General features: G+C 58.8%; 1 protein-coding gene across 1 annotated transcript in view; it reads right to left on the minus strand.

Annotated features, from left to right (window-relative positions):
• The window catches only part of ITPR3 (inositol 1,4,5-trisphosphate receptor type 3), a 63874-nt gene extending 53182 nt beyond the window's left edge, over nucleotides 1-10692 (minus strand). The window contains exon 1 of the mRNA XM_070418764.1: nucleotides 10342-10692. Coding sequence (XP_070274865.1) covers nucleotides 10342-10430 — 89 coding nt within the window. The 5' untranslated portion in view covers nucleotides 10431-10692. The remainder of the gene's footprint in view (nucleotides 1-10341) is intronic.
• Nucleotides 10693-16690: the final 5998 nt, after the last annotated feature.

Raw genomic sequence — 16690 nt, forward strand, 5'->3', positions numbered from 1 at the left:
TTTCCTGTAAGACATTCGTGGATCAGATTAGCTGGTCGTCTCTTAGCAAAGCCCTTATCTAGGAGGAGAAGTTTTGGTGGGGGAGGGGAGAGAGCCGTGGCAGGTCCTGGGACGTGGCACCCAGGGCAGTGGCGAGGCTGGGGCAGCTCCCAGCCCCCATCCTGACAGGCACAAGGCCTTGTGGAGGCCCCTCCTCAGAGAGTCCCTGTCGGAGGAGAGCCCCACCCCAGGTCGGACCCCCTCCCCTGGGAACGCCCTGCCTGGCTCACATGCAGGAAAGCCATGCAAATGCAGGTGGCTGGCTGGCTGTGTGCAATCCCCCTGGACAAACCCACCCGGCCCCGCCCACTCGGGACAGCTTCTGAAGCCCCTCCCAGCACCCAGTGCCCAGGGGTCTGGAAAGCATTTCGAGAGTGCAAGCGAAGGCCACTTAGAAAGGGCGGGGAGGGGGGCGACTGGGCAGAGGAGAATTTCAAATGAGGTTGGGATCCCAGACCCACAGCCCAGAGGGGACAGAAATGGCCTGTATGAGGGACCGAACAGAGAAGCGTGTGGGGCTCCCCTGGGCATCAGGAGAACAAGGTCAGTAGTGGGACTTGCAGAGGTTCCTCGGCTCCAATACTCCACATCCCGTCCTCCCCGACCTCCCCGACCTCCCCGTCCTCCCCGTCCTCCCCGTCCTCCCCGACCTCCCCGTCCTCCCCGACCTCCCCGGCCGAACGAGCAGCATCAGCATCGCCTGGAAACTCTGGGCTGCATCTGCACCCCTTCCCGGGGCCTCTAGGGGTGGCACCTTGCACCCTTCGTCTTTTTATTTCCCACTTGGTGCTAGGGCAACCCCCGACCTAGGCTGTAGGCCAAGAGGGAAGCCATCTGCAACAGGCTGAGAGCCCAAACGCCCCTCCGCAAGCCCAGGCCTCCTCCCCTCCATCCCTCCTGCAGCCTCAGGGCTGGGGCTTCCCAGGAAGGTGCTATCAGTGCAGGGGTGGAGTGGGCGGGAGGGCGTTGCATGGAGCCTTTAACTGGTAAGCAGGAAAGTCCTTATCAGATGGGCAGTTCAGGGAGCCGAGAGCAGAGGACACCAGACCGACCGGTAAGTTTTTGTTGTGTGTGTGTGTTTTTAAATACATTTTTATTGATTTCAGAGAGGAAGGGAGAGGGAGAGAGAGAGATAGAAACATCAATGATGAAAGAGAATCATTGATTGGCTGCCTCCTGCACCCCCTACTGAGGATCGAGCCAGCCACCCGGGCATGCGCCCTTGACCAGAATCGAACCCAGGACCCTTCAGTCTGCAGGACACTCCCACTGAGCCAAACCAGTTAGGGCCAGATGGGTAAGTTTTGATGAAGGGGAGCCTCGGAGGGCAAGGCCAGGACTTCTGTCCCAGGTGGACCCAGGTTCGGGGAACAGCATTGTGGTCGCCTAGCACGCCGCCCCCTCTCACACATACTCACAGTCACACACACACACACACACACACACACACACCCCACCTGCAGGCGCTGGGCCTTGGCCTTGGCCAGGCGCGCCCATGATCTGGGTGGGTACCGTGCCGCCTGCAGAGGGCCGCCCTGGGGACCCCTCCCCACCTGGTGGCACCCGTGTCCCGGGCAGTAGCTCCCCACTCACTCACGGGGCATCTGTGTTGATTAAACTAGCTCGTCCCAGGTGCTCGGCCTCGGCACCTGACACTGTAACCGGAGCCGAGTTCTCCATCCAGGGGGAGGCGGCCCCACTTCAACCCCCTCCAGAGCACCTCCCTCCGCCCAAGGCCCTGGGAAGGCTCCCCCCGTGCTCCGCCAGCCCACGGACCTCTCCGTCCCACCTCCGCTGATGCCCGTCCTGCCTGGCCATCTTCAAGGCCAGCTTAAGCTCCCGTAGAGACCCCCACCCCCACCTCACCTAAAGGCCGGTGGCACCCCCACCCCGGTCACTGAGAAGCTGCTCCCCCAATGTGAGGAGCACGTTCTACTTTATGGATTGTTCGCAGAGCAGAGGGCACAGCCCCATCCACTCACCAAACCTCACTGGGAGCAGGTGATGCGCTGGGCGTGGTCCCTGCCCTCAAGAAGCTCTTACCCACCGAGCCACGTGCCGCGGACAGCAGCCTGGCCTACACCCTCACACCCGCCCCCTTGAGGACCCTCAGAGGAGCTGGTGACAACTCTACTCTAGAAGGGCATGAAGGGGGCGCTGTGCCCGAACTGCCCGTGGGGTTTGCCCCTTGGTCTGAGGGAGCGAACGGTAGCTGTGTGCAGGGGCCTGGGTGGCCCCATTCTGCCCAGCGTGGACTTTGAGATCCAGAAGGGAGCCAAGGCCTGGGGCGGGCCAGTGCTGTCTGGAAGATTAGATAAGGAGGGAGGAGGAGCTAGGAGTGGGGTGGGTGACATCAGATCAGAGGGGCCTGAAGCGAAGCCTGCCCTGCCAGGCCCCCAGCTGAGCAGCCACTGGAGCAGGAGTCACAGATTGGACAAATGCCCAAGGGACTCTAGACAGCCCGTCCCCAAACCAGCTCAGAATCTGAGGCATGGCGGGGGGGGGGGGGGCGGGGAGGGGGACACGTCACACAGGTGAGAGGAGCAGCCAGCTCCAGACCCCAGTCTCCTGACCTCAGCTCAGGGCGCTGGCCACCACCCTCCCCGGCACTCCCTCTCTGGCACGGTCAGGACACTAGGATTGCTGGTGGCAGGTGGGGCCCTTGGAGTCCCCTTCTCTTCTCCAAACACCCCAGGCACACCGCTAGGTGGGAAGGGGAGGGATGTAGGGAAGGAACCCAGCTTCACGACTGGGGTCCCTGGCTCATCAGAGAAAAGAAGGTGGCTTCAGCAGCCCTGCGCAGACTTCCATGCACTGGACCTCCCATCTTTCTTACCAAGGACCCACCCTGGCCACCCGGGCCGACGCTGTATGTGCAAGTTCAACACCGGCGCCTCATCGCTGCAGCGAGCTGACGCCTGAAAGGCCCAAAGCCGCCGCTCAGGCCCCCAGAAGGTTCGCGGTGAGGAATGGAGGGAGCAAAGGCCTAACCTTGGCCCAACAGAAATAAAGGTCCCTGACAGTGCCAGGCCGCAGACGCTGCCGGGCTCGAGGCCTGCACTTCTGACCCTCGGGACTGGGTGGCCTCTGGCGAGTCCAGGGTCTCGGCGGGGCTGCTGGGATGGAAGATGCAGCTGTCAGGCCAACGAGGAGCAGGACGGGGAGCAGGAGAGACAGGGGAAGCTGAGGCAGAGAAGGGGTGCAACCAGGGGCCCCCAGCCAGCCCTGGCCTCACACAATGCCTCTCTCCTGCCCTCCATGACCAGGAACCGGACTCAGCCCGCCCCGCTCCAGGCCTCTGCGGAGCCTCCGGGCGGAGCAGCCCTGACAAACCCAGAGTGTCGCGGTCTGCAGCACAGGACGCAGTGTCATGGCGGGGCAGGGTGGGGCAGGGCACTGTTTTAGAGGAAGGGGCCGGTAAGAGGCATGAGGTTTAATTAACACGTGTCCCTGATCGGGTCCGGAATTAAGGAAACCAGTGGTCACAGACAGAGGACACAGGCACATCTGGCTGTGGCCGGGCACTGCTGTGGGGAATGATGAACAGTGTGATAACAGCATACGGAAACACAGGAACACAGCCTGACTTCTCAGGGTGTTATTTTTATTTTATTTTTTGTTAATTCTCACCCGAGGATATTTTTCCATTGGTTTTTAGAGAGTGTGGAAGGGAGGGGAGAGACAGAGAGAGAGAGAAACATCAATGTGAGAGACACATCCACTGGCTGCCTCCCGCACAGGGATGGAGCTTACAACGAAGGTACATGCCCTTGACTGGAATCGAACCCGGTACCCTTCAGTCCTTGAGGCAATGCTTTAGCCACTGAGCCAAACCAGACAGGGCTCCGTAGAGATGTATAATGAAGTATTTAGAGGTGAAAACATACACTGTGTGTAATCCCAGAAAATACTTCAGTAAAAAGGAAGTGCAGAAAATATACCAAATCGTAGACAATTATTAAGTCTAAGATGTGGGCATATGGTGTTCCCAATAGCTCTCTCCTTTTCCTGAATCATATCCATGCCTCAGGCTGGCCGTGAGGGGCCAAAGTGACAGTCAAAGCCAGAGCCAGCCGGAAAGCGCTGTGAATACTCCCATCACCAGCCGCTCGGAGACCAGACTGACTCTCCCTCCTGTGCCTCCATCACCCACCTCCAGGCCCACACCCTGGAGAGCACGGCTCTCTGCAGGCTGGGGAGGGTGCGGGAGGGTGCCGGCTGGCTGGGGGAGGGTGCCGGCTTTGGAGGGTGCCTGCTGGCTGGCTGGCAGTGATTTGCGAACCAAATGTGCACAGGTGTCCCCGAGCACCTGCAGCTGCCCCCAGGCTGAGATTTAGGGTCCCCGCCTCTCCTGGCTCTGTCCACCTGCCAGCCGCACACAGCTTCCCTCACCACTGCGATCATTCCACTCCCCCCAGCCCCTCAAGGAGTCCCTCCAGCTGTTGCCCAAATGGAAACCGCTCTGCACTGTGTGTCCCCACCCCACGTCCACCCCCCCGTCCCCGCCCCCGCGCGCCCCAGCCCTGGCTCACTGTGTGGTCAAAGCCAGGCTCACTTCTGTGCCCACGGTCCCTGGTGTGAAAGGCCCCGCAGCCCCCAGTCTGAAGACCCTGCTCTGTGGCCCTGCTCACCAGCCTCCCTAAGCCAAGGCCCTCACTGCAAATACTGGCACCACTGCCTCTCCTGGAAGGACCAGCAGGACACCCTCGGGGGCTCGGGGCGCACCTGTGATGAACACACCAGAGATTTGGGCTCTGCGCTCCTCCCTTCCCCCAGACTTCCTTCCAGGGAGGAGCCCCCCAGCCCCACATGGGGTGCAGCAGGGCGATCAGGCCTGGGGGTGCACCGCAGGAACACCAGACCTGTGCTCAGGGGTTAATCGAAACCCAGAAACCTCCCCCTGGGCTGAGAGCAGAAAGCTGGTGGCCCCACCCTAAAATTCAGCACCTCACTCCACCCCCAACCCCAGCCACTGCCCCACCCGCCCCAGGAGGGGACGTGGGGTCAGGAATGCAGGGCAGGGCGGAGCAGCCAGTGGCTACAGCAGGATTCTTTAGGCGGAGGAGCCAGGAGTGCACAGTCTGGGTCCCCCAGCCCACAGCGAACCCGGGGGCTGACTCTGCCCCCACCAGACCCCTCGCCCCACTCCCCGCCCCATCATCACCCACCCAACCTCCAGGGCAGAGGCTCTCTGACTCCCCACACCCACTAGTACGAGACTCAAACTGTGAGACTCAAACTGTGCGTGAAGTGGTCCATGCCCCCGGGCACAGGGTCCTCATTCCCACCGCCTCCACGGCCAGAGAAACTCCCAGAGAAACTCGGAGGATTAGAGAGCCTGTGGGTACAAGATGTGCCTCCCCTTTGGCCTCAGAACTCCACTTCCAGGAATTTATCCCGAGAGAATAACTGGGCGAGTGTTCGGGCACGTCCCGAATGGGATGTTCAGGGCCCACTGTCCGCAATGGCAGAACCTGAGGAACAGCCTGACTGCCCAGCACTAGACGAATCCAGGTGCTCAGGCCACCGGACGCTGTGCCGCCCGGCCACGGTGTGCTGGCATGGGAACACAGGTGCCCCCACAGACGGGACACGACCGATGGGCAGTAAATGCCTACTGTGTAGGTGAAAAGGCCAGGGTCCACACACAGGGTGTGACTGTAAGTCGCAGTGGCATTACAGATAATTTTTTAGTTTTTCAGATTTACTCCATCAAGTATATATTAGTTGCATGGGTTGGCCCAGCTGAGGCCAAGCCCCCGCCTTGGGGCACCGGCCAGCGAAATCACAAGTAAATGAAAGCCCAGGGCAGGTCTGCAATCTGCCGGGAGGGATGCGGGCTGCAGGGGAGGGCGGTGCCCCTCCTGGAATTACAAGGTCTCGGACATAAGGCTCACAGGCTCTTACAGACGGTCTCTCCCGCTCCCCACTGTGCGGACTAGAACCGTCTGTACCTGTCTCAGTTACTACTGAGTGCCGGCAGATTGTAGCATTTCAATAAATGTTTGTTGAATGACTTAATGAAATCTGACAAAGGCTAAGAGATGGACTGTCTGGACCAAGAGGCAAGCAGACTCAACAGGTAGACCTCCTCCCAGCCTGTCAGCCTGCGGGCTCTCAGCTTAGGGATCCCGGCCCCGGGTACACATTAAATCACCTGAGGAGCTTTAAAGCCATCCAGCCCTCAGACCCCAGCCCTAGAAATGTTGATACAGTTGGTCTGACGTGGGACTTGGGAGCTGGACTTTTTTAATACCCCCAGGGAATTCTCAGGCACAAACTACGCCCTGCGGAAGACATCGGGCTGAAGGAAAGCAGGGCCTTGCCAAAGTCACCCAGAGTTAAGAGCAGGCGAGCCATGCCCCCAGCTCCTGGCCTCGGGGTCCACACTGCTGCCCTGGGCCTCTTCCGCACTTGATGCTCCATGACACTGAGCCAACTCCGGCCCCTGACAACGCTACGAGGGAGTGACGCTCACACAGTCCTGTCCTTGGCAGCCCTGCTCAGCCCCGGCACACTGGCGCACATGGCTTGTAGGGAGTCAGTCATCGCATTGTTGGTCTTCCTCATTTCCTGCTGCTGCTACTTTTCCCCGCATTCGTGTCTTTTCCAACGAACCCTTCCTCCGCCACATGTTCTGGTCCTGACCCCCAGTGCCAACCTTCCTGGGGAAGTGGATCCGGGTACGAGGTGGGCAGGGAACCCCGAGTGGGAGCCCTTACACCCTGCTCCCTGTGCTCACCTAGCCCTGGGTGATACAGGCCCAGGGGCCCTGAGAGCCCCCAAATGGTGCCCCAACGCCCAGGAGTGGGTGGGCAGAGGCACCCTGACCAGTGTAGGGAGCTCAGCTTCAAGACCAGCATCCGCTGCGGCCTGGGGGCCACCCCTGGGAGCTCTCAAAAGGGACTGGATGTGGGACGCGGAGGGGCCCATGCTGCACACTCCAGCCGGTTCCCGGTTCCCCGGGTTCCCCGCCGCCTCCTCGCCAGAAGCCACATCCAAACCCCCACCTCTCACTACCCCATCAGCCGCTCCAGCCTGGCCTCTGCCGCCTCCACCCGGCTGAGCGGCGAGGCAGGGACCCTGGCCACACTCTCCGGCCAAGAACAGGCGGCCTGCTTCCCCTTCCAGGCCAGGCCTCGGGCCGCTCCAGCATCCACTCCCAGACCCTCCCCAGCCTCCCTCCGGAAAGTTAATGTACAATCTGCAGTGGGAACCCTCATGATCCAGGCGGACCCAACTGCCTCTCTGCCTGGCCCTGCAGGGCTGGCTGCAATCTGAAAGCTGCCCAGACTCCCTCCTCTAGCACTGCCCCCTCCCACCTGCCAGCGGAGCCAGCCCCTCTGCCCTCAAGGCCACTCCTTTCTCCAGCACATTTGTTTCATCCAGCCCGGGCTGGCCTGGGAACTCAGTCAAGTCAGCCTCCTGGGCTCCCAGACCCGGGCACCCACAGCCGGGCTGGAGGCAAGGGGCCAGGGTGGAGGAGAGACCGAAAGGCCTGGTGAGGACGGAGCAGAGTCACTGAGAGAAATGCCTTCACACTGTAAGGCAGCGGCCGCCAACCTTTCGGACCTCACGGACCACTGGTGCTGTAAGGCACCCAATCCCCGGGACCAGCGTGCAGCCTCCGCTCAGCGGGACAGGCAGGTCTGAGATTCTGTTTTCCGCAAGCTTCTAGGTGTGTGATGAGGCCCCACCAAGCACCAGACGTTGAGGACCAACGACCTGGTGCTTAGAAACATTCTTTCCCTGACTCCAAGCTCTGAGGAGCTGAGACACAGCCCCTCATCCGACCCCGAGTGCCCAGCGCCCAGCGCAGTGCCTGTGGACATGCTGATGGACGAAGGGTGTAACTAAGCAGTCAATCCTGGCGAAGTGCCCAGCATTAGGTGGCCATACAAAGAGACCTCCAACTAATTGTAAAACAACACAATTAACACCAGAGAGGAGTTTGCACAGAGCAGTGCGAAGCACAGAGGAAGAGGGGAGAATTTTGCTGGGTTGGGGGAGGGAGGGTCTCTCAAAAAAGAGGCCATTTTGCAGTAGGTCTTAGAGGATGGGTCAGATCTACCCAGGCGGGCAACGCAGGGCAAAGGTAAAGACCTGTGAGTGTGGGGTAGGTCCAGGAACTGGGAGCAGTGTGGTTCACCTGGAGGGTGGTTTGAGGGGGAGGTGAACAAGCCCCAAAATTTAAGAGTTGGGGTCAGCAAATGCTGGTGCTGGAATGCCAGGCGGGAAGGGTGGGCGCCCGCCAGTGGGGAGTTGGAGCTACAGGCAGTGTTTGCACAGGGTATCTCGGCCTGAGAACAGGGGCTCAGGGAGTCACCCGTCCTGCGCGGCTCAGCGTGGACTGAGGAAGCAGCCCCCGGGGCCGGAAGGGCCCAGGTGAGAGGCAGCAACAGAGAGAATCCCTGCGAGGGGCTGAGGCCTGTGGGGAGGCAGGTGTTTCCCTTGATTTGCTAGATCTCACGGGCCACTGTGTGCTTGGTCCACTGCGTGCTTGGCCCACTGTGTGCTTGGTCCACTGCGTGCTTGGTCCACTGCGTGCTTGGCCCACTGCGTGCTTGGTCCACTGCGTGCTTGGTCCACTGTGTGCTTGGCCCACTGCGTGCTTGGTCCACTGCGTGCTTGGTCCACTGCGTGCTTGGTCCACTGCGTGCTTGGTCCACTGCGTGCTTGGTCCACTGCGTGCTTGGTCCACTGTGTGCTTGGCCCACTGCGTGCTTGGTCCACTGCGTGCTTGGTCCACTGCGTGCTTGGTCCACTGCGTGCTTGGTCCACTGCGTGCTTGGTCCACTGCGTGCTTGGCCCACTGCGTGCTTGGCCCACTGCGTGCTTGGCCCACTGTGTTCTAGGCCCACTGCGTGCTTGGCCCACTGCGTGCTTGGCCCACTGCGTGCTTGGCCCGAGCAGGCACAAGGCATCAGAGAAGACGGTCATTTCCCTAAAACCTCCAGTGCTGTGCAGACAGGAGGCCGGGGCTGCCACCATCTGCCCCCACAGCCCACCCTCTCTCCTCCCCCTCCACCGGTCAGGTGTCTACTGTGTGCCTAACCTGAGGGGCAGCCAGAGCCTGGTCATTGCTGGGGGGCTGGGGGGTGCAACCCAGATGTGCCTTTATCCCATCCTCAGGGGGCCTGAGCAAAAGAAGTGAGGTGGCGGGGAGCATCCTGGAGGAGGCGGAGGTGAGAGAGCAGGGTCTGCTGGAACTCCCAGTCGCTCCCCGCAGAGCCAGCCCTCCAGCCCCCTTCCGGTTAGTCGCTACCATACGAAGCTAAACTCCCAACAGCCCTGGGAGACAGCAGGGTGGGCCAGGCCAGGTGAGAGCCGGGGCTGAGGGGCAGGGGCTGTCCTCCAAAACCCAGCGAGGAGGCGCCCGGTGGCTGGCTCGGGTCCGGAGGAGTAGGGTCAGCAGAGGACTGGGTTTACCCTAAAGGAGAGGGTGGCCGGGCAGGTGGAAAACGTAACAGGTCCCCATCCTGAAAATGGGGCAAAGGGAGCGGCCCAGGCCTGGCTGGAGAGGTGGGAATCCACCCCACCCCACCCCACCCCCAGACTCACCCAACTGCTCCCTGCAGAGAACCCTTCCCTCTGCCTACTCCTCCCGCCCTGTGCCAGCCTCAGGCCTGGCCCTCTCCAGGGACTTGAATCGATTCCCTGCTTATCCAGCCCACACCCTGGGGGGTGGCGGCCAGAATTAATTAATATTTGTCAAGTGCTTCAGAGATCCTGGGACCAGAGACCCAGGGGCGCCAGATGAGCTGCGCAGGAAATTGACAGAGAGAGACGGGGAGAAGGGGGGTCAGCAGGCCAGGACCCGGGACGCCTGGAAGGGGAGAGCTGCGAGGGAAGGTGCGACCTCTCACAGGTGCCCCAGGTCCCCAACTGGAGGATTCGCGCTCCGGCGGAGCCGGCCCACCCCCCACAGCTCCGCCCCACCTCCTAGCCGGTCCGGTCCGGCCCGGCCCGGACGCCTTTCCCCAGCTCAGGCCCCAGGCACCCACCGGCCCCGCCCGGGACCACCTGCAGAGGAAGTCCCTCCGCCCGCCCGTCGGAGGAGAGGCGCGCGCCGGGGTGGAGGCTGCGCGGAGGAGGCGCCTCCTGCCAACTCAGGCAGGGCACCGGCTCCTACCTGGGCAAACACTGACTTCCTTTCTCTCGGAGCAGAGGCGAGCCGCTCCCCTGCCCTCGAGGCGGGGGACGCCCGGCTCCTCTGCGGGGGGCGGGAGGCAGGACCCACGCACCTGGCCCCAGGCCCCACGGCGCCACCTCCCCACCCGCGCCCCCCTCGAGCTCACTCACCCCAAAGTGCTGATGAAGCCATTGACGGAGCCCTCGGCGTACAGGGAGACGATGTCCCCGATGTGCAGGAAGCTGGACATCTCGCTCATGGTTTCGGCCCTCGGGGGAGCCCGGGCGGCAGGGGTGCGCGGGGGCTCCAGGCGGGGCTCTGTGCCGAGGACCGCGGTGACCGCGAGGGCGGGCAGGGGCGCGTCCCCACCTCGGAGCAGGGCGCGCGGCGCGGCCGGGCAGGGCTAGTGGCCCCCGGAGCGGAAGGCGGCGCGGCGCGGCCCGGAGCCGGCGGTGGCGTCCGGGTGAGGAGGTGCCCACGTCTTGGCGCGCCCGCCGCCCGCCAGCCCGCCGACCCGGCCGGCGCGTACCTGCCGCGTAGAAGGAGCAGGAAGTCTGGGGCTGCCACACACACATGCAGACCCCGCCCGGGAGGCGGGGAAACCACGCCCGGCCCCCCCCCGCGCCCCGCGCGGCCCGCCCCCGGCACCCACGTGCGCCGGCCCGCCTCCTGTGCCCTGCGCCCCCCGAGCGTCCGGGCTCGGCCTCCGGACGCCGAGCGAGACGCCCGCCCGGGGAAATTCGGAGGAGAGCCGGGCTCCAGCAGCGTCCCGGGACGGAGTTCCAGCTCCAAAAAGTCCCCAGCGGACTCGCGGAACCGCCGCTCCGGGAGGCCCAGCCTCGGTGGGGCTGCCTGCCTCCGGGTTCCCGGCATCGTCTACTTTTTCGTCCTCAGGTCACGGGGAGCCGGTGCGACCCCGCGAGAGGGACTGCCCGTCGCCCCGCCGCGCTACCGGGAGCCCTCCGGCCGCCGCGCCGCCTTCGCTCCCAGCTGAGCGCGCCCCGCGGCGCTCTCCTTCCTGCGCCGCGCAAATCGGGATTCATTTTTCTCCACGTGGAGAGCTTTTCATTGCACAATAGAAAGTGCCGGGGCTCGGAGGGGAAATGAAGCAATGGGGTGGGTTTTGTTTTTCTCTCCGCATTCCTATGTACAAAGAGATCCAACTTCCGAATCAGTTCAGCCGCTCCCTCTCCAGAAGTTGGCTCCAGGATTCTTGGTTCTTCCCGTCTTTCTTTGTAAAAAGGGAGGCGGGGCGGGGAAAGCTACCTTCACTAGTTACCAGTGCACCTTGCCAGCGGGGACCAGGCCGGGGCGGCCTCGCAGGGCTTGTCCCCGCCACCTCTCGCTCGTGAAGCCCTGCCCAGCTCGCCTACTTTCTGTTCTGTCCCCGGCTGCTGGGGTGTTTGCTTCCTGGTACTTTTATTTGAACTCCTGGCAGAGAGCGCCCAGTGCCACCCGCATTCGATCACATTTACGTCCTTCGGGAACCCCCATCCCGACTTCCTGGGAAGCAGGAGGCTTGTCCCTGGGAGAAAGGGAGGAGGGACTGAAAGATTCAGGCAGGAAGAGGAGAGGCAGCAGGGAGCAGGAGGCGGCTGCTGACTCAGCGGGAGGCAGAGGAGTCCCAGGGTGTGTGACCTTCTCAGGAGAACCCCCAAAATGTGGGCGGGAAGGACCCCTCCAGGATCCTGGCCCAGTGGCTTACAGCTTCTCACCAGCACCACAGTGTCAAATAAGTTTTACATCAGACAGTCCACACTTCCCTCTATATATAAGCAAAACAATAGCTGCTCAGAACAATACTTACCCTTATGACCTGCGATGCACTCTGATATTTTCTGTTCTTTTTCGGGGTTTTGTTTTGTTTTTTAATACCGATTGCTTTTTCAAATGTGCCAAATGGGTTACAAACTGCAGTTTGATAAACGCCATCCAGACCAGTCTGCCAGAAAGAAAAGGCCAAAGCCCACAGAAGGGGCACCAACCTCAAGGTCACAGGGCGGGTTCATGGCCACTGGAGCCCAAAGCCCAGCCCCTGACTCCCAGCCCCTGACTCCTGAAGCCCAGCCCCCGACTCCCAGCCCCCTAGTCTCCTCTCCAGGACCCCACACGGCCCTGGACTGCGGCTGTCCGCCCCTGCGCCCTGCTGGAAAGGACTCACTCCCCTGGCACAGGCTCACTCCCTCCCAGAAGTCGCTCCCAGAAGTCAGGCCTCCCCTGGCTTCCTCAAGGAGCATATGCATTCATTCCATAAGCATATATTGAGGGCCTGCTATGTGCCAGGCCTCTGCTGGGCACCGGGCTCTCATCAAGACATGGAGGATGAAGAGGGACATTCTGGAAACACTCTCCCAGGGCTGCACACGGGCACGTGCTGTCCTTGTCCTCCTTGTCCCGGCTGCATCCAGACCCCTTGTCCTTCCTCGCCTGAGTCTCAAAAGATGGTTCCAGAACCAGCCAAGGTCTCAGCCAGTAGGGGGAGGCAGGCCTATCTCACGCCACCCCCGCCTGGGAGCGCCCTGACCCTCCATCCCTCCACCAACCACAGGAGCTAGAGGGGGAGCATGACTCCCACCTGATTGAGAAGGTCCCCCGCAGGGCCTCACTGCCAGCCTCCCCCACTGCTCCTGGGTATCTCTCTGGAACATGACGTCCATGCTGTGTCCCCCGAGGAGCCACCCCTCGGCTCCAGGCCCTGGCCACTGCTTCTGCCAAATCAACTTCACTGTGAGCTCCTTTGTATATCTGGGTTCTGAGAGGGATTTTGTTTAAAGAAAGGTTCAATATTTAAAAAAAAAAAAAAAAGCTGAAACCAGTTTGGCTCAGTGGATAGAGCATCGATCTGCGGACTGAAAGGTCCCAGGTTTGATTCCGGTCAAGGGCATGTACCTGGGTTGCGGGCACATCCCCAGTAGGAGATGTGCAGGAGGCAGCTGATCGATGTTTCTCTCTCATGTTTCTCTCTCATCGATGTTTCTAACTATCTCTCTCCCTTCCTCTCTGTAAAAAAATCAATAAAATATATTTTTAAAAATGTGGTGAATCAAGACACTTTAAAAAAAATGTCAGATATAGGTTACAAAATTAGAGCTCACAGTTGATTATTAAAAAAAAAAAAAAGCAGCCCTAGCTGGTTTGGCACAGTGGATAGAGCGTCAGCCTGTTGGACTTAGGGGTCCCGGGTTCGATTCCGGTCAAGGGCACATGCTTGGGTTTCGAGTTGGATCCCCAGTAGGTGGCGTGCAGGAGGCAGCCAATCAATGATTCTCTTCATTGATGTTTCTATCTCTTTCTCCCTCTCCCTTCCTCTCTGAAATCAATAGAAATATATTAAAATAAATAAATAAAATAAAGAAAGGTTCAGTGGGTTTTTTAAAAAATTAAGAAACAGATGACACAGCTCCAAATAGTTCACTCCCTGCTTCCCTGCTTGAAACCCTCCTGTACCTCCTCACCGCCCGCAGCATAGCCTGCATGCCCTCGCTGGGCACTCCAGGCCCCATCCGCCCCGCCTTCCCCACCCCTGCACCCTCCGCAGGCATGTTAACCTACAAATAAAGGCTTGCAAGTGAGAGGCAACAGCATGTAGTTGAGGTCAGTAAGAAGAGCTATTGGGATGCAGTGACTCAGGCAGAAGCCCTGAGTGTCCTGATTAGGAGACAAAGGCAATGGCATTTACGAAAAAGGGAAAGGGCCCTGGCTGGTGTGGCTTAGTAGCTAGACCGTCTGCCTGCAGACTGAAGGGTCCCGGGTTTGACTCTGGTCAAGGGCACATGCCCTGGTTGTGGGCTCCATCCCTGGGCTCAATCCCCAGTAGGGGGCGGGCAGGAGGCAGCCTATCAATTCTCTCTCATCGTTGATGTTTCTATCTCTCTCTCCCTCTCTCTTCATCTCTGAAATCAATAAAAAGTCTATAATAGTAAATGGGTAATATGCTAATTAGACCGGACAGCTGAACGACCTTCCAGACTAGCCGCAGCGGTGGGGGCCAAGGCAGAGGCAGTTAGGGACGATCAGGCAGGCAGGCAGAATGGTTAGGGGCGATGAGGCTGGCAGGCAGAGTGGTTGGGGACGATCAGGTAGGCAGGTGAGTGGTTAGGAGCCAGCGGTCCCGATTGCAAGAGAGATGTCCGACTGCTGAGATCGAGCCTAAACTGGCGGTCGGACATCCCCCAAGGGGTCCCCGATTGCGAGAGGGTGCAAGCCGGGCTGAGGGACCCCCCCCCCCCCACCGCCCCCGCACGAATTTCGTGCACCGGGCCTCTAGTATATATTTTTAAAAAGAAAAAGGGAATAATTACATCCATAGAAGAAGGCCTTTCTAGTGGTTCAGATAAGCTAACATAGTGACATTAATTCTAAACAATGTTTTTAATTTCAGTCCGGGAGTCATATTTGCTTTCTTGTTATCTCTGCAAGGTTCTTTGGGAAACAAGGCTGCTCAGGCGCAGCACAAAGTGTACTGTGGCCTGCTTTACCACCCCAGGGCTCAGGTCCAAGGCGCACATGCAGTTCGTCTCAGATGCAGCTCCGGCTCCATTTTAAAGTGGCTTCATTTAAAAATAAGGAAATATATAAATAATAAAGTGGTTTAGTGTTTTTTTAAGTTTTTTTTATTTATTTATATTTTATTGATTTTTTACAGAGAGGAAGGGAGAGGGATAGAGAGTTAGAAGCATCAATCAGCTGCCTCCTGCACACCCCCTTCTAGGGATGTGCCCACAACCAAGGTACATGCCCTTGACTGGAATTGAACCTGGGACCCTTCGGTCTGCAGGCCGATGTTCTATCCACTGAGCCAAACCACTTAGGGCATGGCTTAGTTTATATTATTGTTTACACCATCAGCAGCTCAAAAACGCAAGCACTGACTCTCATAGGTCTGGGGTCAAGTCCCAGCCCTGCCACTTTCCAGCGACAGCCCTCAGTCTGTTTCCTCACATGTTCAATGAGGAGAGAGTGGTACCAACATGCAAGGGAAGTGGACACAGCCGCCAGCACAGCATCCCAGGCAGGAAGGACTGGGTGTGTGCGTCCATTTCCCCAGGCGCTCAGCCGCTCCTGTCCTGTCCTGGCTCATGTGGTGCCCTCCCCTCTTCCCCCTCTCATTCTCACGGTCAGAATAAAGTCTCCTTCCCTGATGTAATGGAGCACCAACTTTGTAAATCTTGGTGAAATATTTCAAAAAGTAATAATATTAAATAAAAATAATATATTTAAAATAGAGCCCTGACCGGTTTGGCTCAGTGGATAGAGCATCGGCCTGTGGACTGAGACGTCCCAGGTTTGATTCCGGTCAAGGGCATGTACCTTGGTTGTGGGCACATCCCCAGTAGGGGGTGTGCAGGAGGCAGCTGATCGATGTTTCTCTCTCATTGATGTTTCTGACTCTCTATCCCTCTCACTTCCTCTCTGTAAAAAATCAATAAAATATATTTAAAAAAATAATAAAATAAAAAAATAAAATAAAATAGAGTCAGTGCCCTGTATCTTCCCTCAACTTTGTCAAATCTTAATATTTTTCAAAATTTGTTTCAACATATTTTTAAAATATATTTTCATTTATTTCAGAGACGAATGGAGAGGGAGCGAGAGATAGAAACATCAATGATGAGAGAGAACTGATGCAAACTGCAGTGTGATAAACCTCCAGCATGTCTCGCCTCCTGCCCCCTGACACTCACACACTCACTCACCTCCCAACTCCTGCCTCCTGCACGCCCCCTACTAGGGATCAAGCCTGCAACCCATGTATGTGCCCTAGACCAGATTCGAACCTGGGACCCTTCAGTCCTCAAGCTGAGCCAAACTGGCTACGGCTCAACATATTTTTAAGAAATGAAACCTTGCCGAAACCGGTTTGGCTCAGTGGATAGAGCGTCGGCCTGCGGACTGAAAGGTCCCAGGTTCGATTCCGGTCAAGGGGATGTACCTGGGTTGCGGGCATATCCCCAGTAGGAGATGTGCAGGAGGCGGCTGATCGATGTTTCTAACTCTCTATCTCTCTCCCTTCCTCTCTGTAAAAAATCAATAAAATATATTTTTAAAAAAAGAAATGAAACCTTAATGACGTTCCTTATGCCCTCCGCCCTAACGGCCCCAGCGCTAACCACTTCCCTGACTGGGGTGGGGTCATTCATGCAGCGCTATGTGCCCCTCGCAGTGTGTGCTATCACCCTCAGGGCTCTCCATCTCACATGCATGGCCCCACTGTGTGCAGCCTCCCAGGCAGGGGCTGCCCTGCCATAGTCCACTTCCTGACCCCATCACCATTTGTTCACCCATTTTGTTAGTAACCATCAAAGCCCTAAGTTTTTGCTCTCACAGCAATGTTGCAGTAAACATTCTTGCCTCTTTGTTCCTACACATGAGTATCCGTAGGGCGGCATTATTCAAACTATGGATTGAGATGCGCTAATGAGTCATGAAATTAAGTTAGTGGGTGAAGATCAGCTTTTTTAAAAAATATGTATATTTTTTTTTATTGGTTTCAGAGAGGAAGGGAGAGGGAGAGAGAGA

The sequence above is a fragment of the Myotis yumanensis genome, unplaced genomic scaffold (genome assembly GCF_028538775.1).
Source record: "Myotis yumanensis isolate MYYU_CA2020_CCGP unplaced genomic scaffold, mMyoYum1.0.hap1 SCAF_6, whole genome shotgun sequence".
NCBI classification, from domain to species: Eukaryota; Metazoa; Chordata; class Mammalia; order Chiroptera; family Vespertilionidae; genus Myotis; species Myotis yumanensis.